General features: G+C 40.3%; 1 protein-coding gene across 1 annotated transcript; it reads left to right on the forward strand.

Moving 5' to 3' along the window:
* Positions 1-646: 646 nt before the first annotated feature.
* Positions 647-5746, forward strand: SMIM28 (small integral membrane protein 28). The gene is made up of 2 exons (XM_042815628.1): positions 647-757; positions 5348-5746. The coding sequence occupies exons 1-2, from the start codon at positions 647-649 to the stop codon at positions 5744-5746; spliced, it is 510 nt and encodes a 169-aa protein (XP_042671562.1).
* The last annotated feature ends 3239 nt before the right edge of the window (positions 5747-8985 follow it).

An 8985-nucleotide genomic window follows, 5' to 3' on the forward strand; every position in this document is an offset into this window, starting at 1 on the left:
TCTCTGGATTTACCATTAACATTTGCATTCTCATGCTGCTAAATAATTCAGCATAGCATTTAGCCTTCTGTCCTTGTCTCTCTATGCAGCAGATACTTTCACTGTTCACTGTAGGCATGAGCCACTGGGAACAAAAACCTGCCTAGATCTTTGGTTCTTCTGGCACTCTGTAACAGACAGGGAACTTTCACTCTTGGTATAGGAGCTTTTTATTATTATTTTGTTGGAAACGCATTTGTTAGATCCCTAAATATAGGCGGTTATTTATCTGCATGGAGTCAGGACCATGTGGTCTCAGCTTCACATGCAAATTCCCTTTTTAATAATCCTAATGCGGGGAGCCCTCCAATCAGAGCACTATCAGCCACGGGTCCCTGATACCTGATACCAGCTTTACTGGTAATGTAGGCCACTGAAGCAAATCCACGGAGATTGACTTGGAAGTGAAGAGAGAAGAGGAGATCCGCCTGCTTGGCTTCCTGACACAGGGGTTTCTATTTGTTTTCTCCCTTTGCTCAGGACACAATTTCCACACGATCATTAGTGGAGAGCAGCCCAGCGGGGTCAAGGCTAGGAGGAGGGGGCGCAGCCGCAAGCAGTGAAGGAAGGTGGAGGCACAAAGGCAGAAGAGCGGGTGGACGAAAGCATGAGGCAGCTCCTGGACAGCAGCTGGAAGAAATTTGGACACGCTGACAGGGGGAACTACGACTGGCTGAACACTGAACCAGGTGGGCCACTTCTGGAAACAGAGCTCCAGGTCTGTACCTGCCAGCATCTGTGGCACCTCCTTTGACTTTGCATGTGTGTATACATTTGTACAGCGCCTCAGTGTATAGCACAGAGTCAGCGTGGGTGTACTGAGCTGTCAAAGCGGTAATACTCAATTACATAGAGCAAAAGCATGTATGTTCTGTTGTGGTTTTAAATGCATCTGTGGTGAAGGAAAAATCATTAGAAGAAAAATCTTGTTGGAGCAGCTGCTAAATAAGTTTCTTTTAAGCAGAATTCATTGCTCTACTCCTGGATTTCCTTTCTTTTAAATACATGTCTGTGCTTTGGGTCTGGTCCCATGAAGCCTTTCTGCAGATGTTAAGAGTGAGTATCAGGCGACGATGAACTCTTGTTCTCTAAGCTGCATGCTGATTACTTCTGAGAGAGGATAACAGGCAGGGGAGTGGGGAGGAGGGGAGGGAGTAGCTGTCAGAGTGGAAAACACAGCCTGCCTGCTTGTGCTTCTGTGTGCTTTTGTGTAGGGAGATGGCTTCTCTGAGGGGAAACTAATTTCAAGTGCGCATGTACCCCTAGTAAACGCCTATGCCAAGTAGCACTAGTAAGCACACTGGCCATGCTACTTAGCTATCAAGTGTACTGCTGTAAAAGGGAAGTGTAGGTGTGTGGGGATGTCAAAACTGGAGGAAAAGCAGCTTTAAAAACAACTCTATGATTTTAAGAGTCTACCTCATCAGTAGTACCTCATCAGACTGCTGGCATATGAGTTGCAATGACTTTGCACCTTGAAACTGGTTTTGTCCGACTGTGGGAAACAAACATTATCAACACAATCACATTCTAACAAGTATTTAACACTTCAGTGTAAATTTAGGCTCACCTCAAAGTTGTGTGTCACTGTTGATGCACACAAAAACACATCAAAATGTTTTTCTGTTTGTCAGAGTTTGGCTTTTGACAAGCAATAACGAATCCGCTTTAAGCAGCAGGGTGGGAAAACATAGAAAAACACCTGGGCATGGGCCACAGTTATTGACTTCAAAGCAGACTTTGTTCCAAATCCACTGAAAACATTTCAGAAGTACCTATTTCCTGATCCAATTTCAAGCGCCTTATCAAAAACATTGGTATGAACACAAGCTCTATTTTAAAAAAATCATTTCAATAACATTTTAAGAACTCAAGCAAATCATTAGCAATACAATGAATTTTAGCACCAGCCACTTCAATGGGAATTTAAGGAAGTCAAATAAACTTTCCTTTTTCTATCTTTATAAGAAAACTTCCTTTAAACTCATGTTTCGCCTTATGAGGTCTTTCTCTTTTAAAGTAAGTATCAGGTTTCTTTTTGTCTAAACGTGTTCAGGTCTAACCTCACTTAATTCATTATGGAAACGCCACACAACTCATCTGTGCTCTCCATTTCATTCCTTTACCAACAGGCATGAGTAAGAGCTCATCTTAATTCCTATGGTTCACATAATCTGTAAGCCAGCAACTGTACATGCTCAGCACAGTAAAAAAAAAAATGTAAGCAAGCAGATTACTAATGAAAGGCTTTGCTATTTCTGTGCTGTTCTCCATGTTTTGGAAAACTGACCCTTTGCTTCACTCCCCATAATGGTGAAAGTAAAAAAAGAATTAATGGAGCAGGAAGTAATCCACAGTGCCCAGACCACCCAACTAAAAATCAGTTCTAGAGAGGAAAAAAAAAAAAAACCAAACAGGTCTTTTTAGAAAATTAATCCCTTTTACTGCTGCAGACTTTCCTGCCTTCCTCTCATTATGAGGGCTATTTTCCTTGTGTTTTTGTAGCTTATTTCATGCTGGAAGTCCTAATCTTACTATTGTCAATTACAAAATCTACAGTAGCTACCAATGGTAACACAGGCAGAGCACCTTTAATTACTGAAGATGCAGCTTCATTTCTAGGGCATTTTGTTTTCCAGTTCCAGCAGTTATTTTCCACCATACATATTGGCTCACTGTTTATTTTTAGCTTTAGAACTTCAGAAAAAAACATTTAGTTTTATTACAGTTTTTGGTATTATTACAGTTTTTTATGCATTATGGCTATAAATTTTTCCAAGAATTTATGTCAAGATCTCTGCAACATTATTCTGTAGCCCTGTAGCTGCTCATCTCAGAAACAGGCACAAAGTTGCAACGGAAGTACTGGGATCAACACCACTTAGTTTTTTCCCCTGTACTTTAGTTGTGTTTAGATATATCTGCAAGCTATTAATCAGCTGCAGAGAAAGTTTCTTGAACCATATCTCCATGTAAAACCAGACTGAAAAATGTTTATCAGGAGGCTGTATCACAATGGACAGTAACTCACTGCGGTTTATGCTTAAGGCCCTGAACATCTGCAAATTCAAATCCAGCCCCTCAGTCCATTCTTATCTGCTTGCCACTCTATGTATTCTTCACGTCTCAGACCCTATGAGGCCATGTCCCAGACCAGGCAGCACCAGGCAACTGTAACACCAGGCTGTGCTTCCATCAGCACAGGAATGAAACAACAACAGTCCTCAGCCATTATTCAAAATCGCACTTTTCTTTTTCCCCACTGCAATTCATACAGTCATAAAGGTTGGAAAAGACCTCTAAGACCATCTAGTCAAACCACCAGCCCACCCCCACCATGCCTACCAACCACGTCCCTCAGTGCCACATTTATTGAAAAACCCCGGGGATGGTGCCTCCACCACCTTCCTGGGCAGCCTGTTTCTATGCATTATTTCTCCTTCTGAGAAGAATTTTTTCCTAATATCCAACCCGAGAAAGAAAAAAAAAATACATTCACAGTGGTGATGCATTTGTCTGGAACTGAGACTCAACATACCTTTTACTAGTCTCAAGTGTCAAACACTTATTTAGGACAGAAGGTAAGAGTGCCAACCACAACAGCACACAACTCACAAATGTTTTAAAAAGTATGTGAAACTGATTGACAGCTTGCTCCCTACAAATTAAACCTCAAACCCAAAAAACGTGCTCTTCACCGATAGCAAAAATTGCTATCCCATAAAATGCTATCCCAGCTCTTCCAAATATCCATTAAGAAAGTACTGCTAGCACTACAGACTCAGGGAATCTCAATAATCACAGTATACAAACTAAAACAATTTTTTCCTCACTTCTTACGTGCAGTGTTTTAAGAACCAAGTAAGGTAAAGAAAAAACAACCAGCAAAGTTTTTAAAGCAAATCTCCCGTATTTATTAAGTATTCTAATGTCTGCTTCAGAATAATAGCTAAGTGTTTTCTTTGAACTTTCTATAGCTCACTTGACAGTGAGGTAAGACAACAGCTTGTACTGCCAGAAGCTCATTAATAAGAAATGATCAGTAAATATGAGATAATTCTTTAGTATGCATTTCCGTAGTTAAAAGACAGCTGAGAAAAAAAGCTTAATAGCTCATCCATGATAGTTTTTATGTATTTTAAGATGTCTTCAAAGGGCTTAGCCTCAGACCCACAACAACGCAGAGGGAAAAACAAAAGGCAGAAATCTGCTCTGTTTTGCTGCTACAAGTAAAAACCAATTTACGATTTACGTTCTTTTTCCTAAGCATTACCGCACACAAATAACTTAATAATGTGACTATGAAATGGAGAAGTAACAAAGGCATGGCAGACAAACGGTTGAATACAGGTTACAGCATGGTTATGCAGCTACCAGAACAACCACAGTTCTCGAAGGATGAGCATAGATGCTTTTAATAAACTCTAGACTAAATCTGAATGAGATCCAGTTATCAGAAGCTAGAGCTAGATAGACTTAGATTGGAAATAAGATCCATTCAATTTTAAAAGTGAAGCAAATACAACAGAAAAAAAAAAACACATGCATGTTTCACTGAAAAAAAAAAAAAAAAACAAACCTCATAGCTTAAAACTTCTGACATCCTACAACACAACTCAAAAGCTTGGTGCAGAGGTCTTTTGTCCTTATTTCTAAACAGGGAAATGATTCTGGGATAGCTGGCAGAACAGGCTCAAGGAAGAGCCCCTGTCCTGGCTGTCCCAACAAACCAAGTTTTATCTGGGTCTGGCACTTAAGGATAAAGCAGCCAAAGTCCAGGTATTGCTGGTGGTTAGTCCTGATGGAAGGGGCAGCTGTTATAATGTTTGTTCTTTAAAGTTAACAGTCAAGATTTCCAAACAGAAATGACATTATCCAGTGGACGTCTAGCCCTTCTCCTCTGCAATTCAGTATTGCCTCAAGTTTTAAAAGCTCAACCAGCCTCTCACAAGAGAACAGGTCCCAGCTAGTCCAAGAGTAATAACTCATACAAAAATACACACAGTTCGATGCTGTCGGTATTTTTCCCCACTCACAAAAAATGATTTTTCTAGAAACCCAGCTCTCTTAGCTACTTCGTCATTTATATTGCCTCTAGTTGAAGAAGTGTTTTGTTTTCATAGACCAGCTAGCAGGATTTGGCAAACCAGTAGCTTGCAAAACACGCTGTGTTAGTGGCACCAATGCAGACAGAAAATAATTCGGGAATGAAACTGCTAGGTCATTCCTGGGAGAACGTGGGTTTTTTTCCTTTGTGATTAAGAGGTCTCCATGCATCCAACACACTACCTATTTGCTTTTATTACAGAGTAGACAACAGATAAGTTCAACCAAAGACGACATAGAGCCATTTCTGTGCATCATTTTGCCTGCCACCATGATGCTCTTCCTGGCATTCCTGCTGCTCTTCCTGTACCGCCGCTGCCAGCGCCCTATCCCACAAGGGCAGATCTTCAGCATTGACCTCCCTGAGGCCCTGCCTGAGCACGACGTGTCCAATTTCTTTTCTGTGCTGCCCTGGAACAGCGAGCAGAGTTTTCATTACTCCACTCTCCTCCCGGATGCCACGTTTCTCTCCATGTGCTTGCCTCCATCCTACGAGGAGGCCACAACAAAGACTGCCCTGGGTGAGGCTCACATTGAGCTCTCTCCAGACCCAGTGCCTCCTTACGAAGAGAGCACACAGCCATCCAGCAGCACCAAATAAGCTTCCTACGGAAGTACCTTAGCTGAAGCACGCTGCCCCTCAAGGCATAAATAAAAAAAGATCTGCTATTGCCTTTAAAATTAGCACAAATAATCCAAATGAGGCAAAAACCAATGAACTGCGAAGCAGCAAACTTGAAAGAACAAGGAATTAGAATATTCTAGAACAAGGTGAAGAGTATCTTCCACCTGTAGCAAGGCTAAACTTCAGTTCTAGACTGGTAATGAGGAAATCTGAGAGAATGGAGTATGTTGTATGAGGATTAGATTTACAGACGGATGAGAATCTGCCCATCTGCAATCCCAAAGAAATGTAACAACACTGATGGCTGGACTTGATGATCTTGAAGATCTTTTCCAGCCTAGATTACTCTATGAAAAATTATACTACAGATTTACCAGTTGCAAAAAGGGCTTTTAGCATGAAACTATGCCAGCTTGGCTTTTTCTACTTTACGTGTTTGTTTTTCATTGAGTTCCTGAAAAGTTGATTTATTTAGTCAGCATGTCTTAACATCACATCATTCTTCAGTGCTCTGGAACAATCGATCACAGCACTCATGAATGCAAATAAATTAAATTCTAAGGAAGTTTTCCAATTGTCCCAAGAAGTACAACCATGCACCTTTCCTGAAGGCTGACTTCCAACACTACTGAACAGTGAGAGCAACCAGAGAAGACCAGATCATTCTGGATGAGGAAGACTCCAGCACCATCACACACAAATACACGCGTCTGCTACAAGACAAGGCCTACAAAATTCCAAAGTTCTAGGCTACTGGCTTGACTTATTTTCCAATGTACAGATTAGAACAATAAATTCTGTGACCGTGAAATTTAGGTACCTTGTGTTAAAGAGTTACAGAAAAAAAAAATTAAATGCACAAAGGAAAAAATCTGGTTGGTATTTCAAAACAGCATTGCAGTCACTTAACTACTAGAGAGAAGTAAATATCATTTAAATGTGTTGGTGCATGTGGTTCTCAAGAGGGCTTGCAAATCCTTGCTTTTAGAGAGTGACACACCTTTAATTTCTTCTTATTGAACAGCACTTTCACCATACTGACAGATGCTCTTGTTGACTGATAAAATTCAGCCTCCACTGTTTCAAATGTAACATATTTTGCCTTAAAATATCTGCTATGTTCTGATATCATTTACACTGTTCTTCAGCAGCTTATCCTTGCCATTCTAGTGCCTGAACGCTATCCTGGGCTCAACGTTCTAAGCTGCTCTCCTGTTATCTTCATTACAAGTCAGGCAAATTCTTGAGTGATATTTCCAGTGGTCAAAAGTGATGTTCTAGAACTAGCCAAAAATTGCTATTCCCTCCAAGAACACAGAGTGATCATCTCCCACATAGTGCTTATTGGGTAACTCAAATCCTGCATCAGAAAAATTGTTTGCTTGCATTACTATAGAAAAATTAAGAACAGATAATTGCTCGTGTCCAAATTAACAATAATATATACTCCATTACTTCAGTTCCTTTTTCTAATAGACTACTTTTAATTTCATCTAGAATTAGTGTCTTGTACCTCATTCCAAAACCGTTTTATCTGGTCTTGCATGTTAACTGTCCCTAGAGGGTTTTAACCTACCCAGCATCTCATTCTTAAATCACCGCTGCAAATCAAAGGTCCAGTTGATGAATTACTCTCCATAGCATAGCAACTGCCACCGATCATATCAGCCCATGACATGCCCAGCAGTAACCATAGTGACATTGTCATTGCTACTGCTTGATCATGTCCTCTGTAGAAAACATAGCTCATAGTCCAAAAGGAACTCATGCTCTGCTAAACTCAAAGTGAAAGACTTACAGCACATCATCTAAAAAAGTCATCAGTGTTTCAGCATTGGATGAGATGACTGAGGCATTAAACTTTCAAATACAGAAAAAGTAACTGCAAACAGAACAAAATGATCCTTTGTACTTCATGCCTACAGCAGTTTAGTCTTGTGCCAGAAAGATTAAGCTACAAGAAAAAATTCTAAAAGCAAACTACGGTCTAAAAGAGCAGTGAAGCACTGAGAGCATCATCTCTGGTCATAGTAAGAAACTGAACAATCATCAGCAGTGAATGATGCTAGTTGGGGTCAGGAATGCTTAGATGTTCTCTGGGCCCTTCCCTGCTCCTACATCATAAGGCTGTGTGAAAAATAAGGTCTGTTCATTGTTTCTAAGTCTTATAAGAAAATAAATGACTCTTTGAACACCAGACACCACGAATTTTCACATACATGCATAGGTCACTGTAAGCCTGTGCTATATAACCGCAAGGTGCACATAATTTTTTTGTTTTGTTTTGTTTAAATCCAATGAAGATTAGAACTTACTAAAATATCAAAACCTGCTAATACACATGCGTGGTCTTCTGAGTTGTGGGCTCACTGGGACATGCAGGGTAACATGGTGTTGTCTTACTAAGAAACTGAAGCAAACAGCCAGCAATGTGATTATGTACATACTAAATATAAACAAGCAGTTGTAAGAAACTGTGGAATAGTAGAGGCACCCTCTTACTAAAAAGACTTTCAAAGGGCTTAGAGGGCAATCTCTATGCTCGACCTCTCCGTGAGAGCTGTCAGAGTCCCTTAGTGCCCACTGCTTTGTGGGCTGAGATGCACACACACTATGTGCAGATGAAAGCCTTGTGCTCAAAATGCACTTAGAGGAAAAGAGCACCAATAGTTTATACAAAGTCGTTCTATTAAATATGCACTGAAAGAATAAAGCCCACATCTCCTACAATAATATAATGGTTTAATATTAATAGAATATCCTAAGCATGGTAGAAGCTCACAGAAAGTATTCAGTGAAACCAATTCATGGTTACATACAGACCAAGCATCTGGCACCTATTCACTGCTATGTTGAAAACTAGCTTGTGACTAGCTCGTCTATTCTTGCTGGTGGTGAGATGTGCTCTCAAAACAAGACAGTCAATGCTAAATCTTCTGAAATAAACACTTCCCACCCTCAATCTAGAACATAATCATTGCCACTGGTGTGCAAAGGGAGAAGAAGCATTTCAGTGCTTCTATCCCTGACGAGAGATACTTATTTGTAACAAATATTTTGACTGGTAATTCAGTCCTGGTTTCAATGAAGTGGAAGAAAAAGGAAAAAGACAGACACAACATCAAGTCAGTGCGTTTGTAATAGTTCAACAACACTACAGCGGCCCCGATAATAAAAGCAATGACTTAATCCACAGTGACAAGGATTTTACTTGG

Source organism: Centrocercus urophasianus, unplaced genomic scaffold, assembly GCF_019232065.1.
Source record: "Centrocercus urophasianus isolate 14NV4802_14NV808 unplaced genomic scaffold, USGS_Curo_1.0 seq_10, whole genome shotgun sequence".
NCBI classification, from domain to species: domain Eukaryota; kingdom Metazoa; phylum Chordata; class Aves; order Galliformes; family Phasianidae; genus Centrocercus; species Centrocercus urophasianus.

What these genes read in the sequence shown, in the direction of transcription:
- SMIM28 (XM_042815628.1), top strand. Translation starts at nt 647, where the DNA reads ATGAGGCAGCTCCTGGACAGCAGCTGGAAGAAATTTGGACACGCTGAC. An exon ending in TTCTGGAAACAGAGCTCCAG is followed by an intron (nt 758 to 5,347) that starts GTCTGTACCTGC and finishes CTTTTATTACAG; the next exon opens with AGTAGACAACAGATAAGTTC.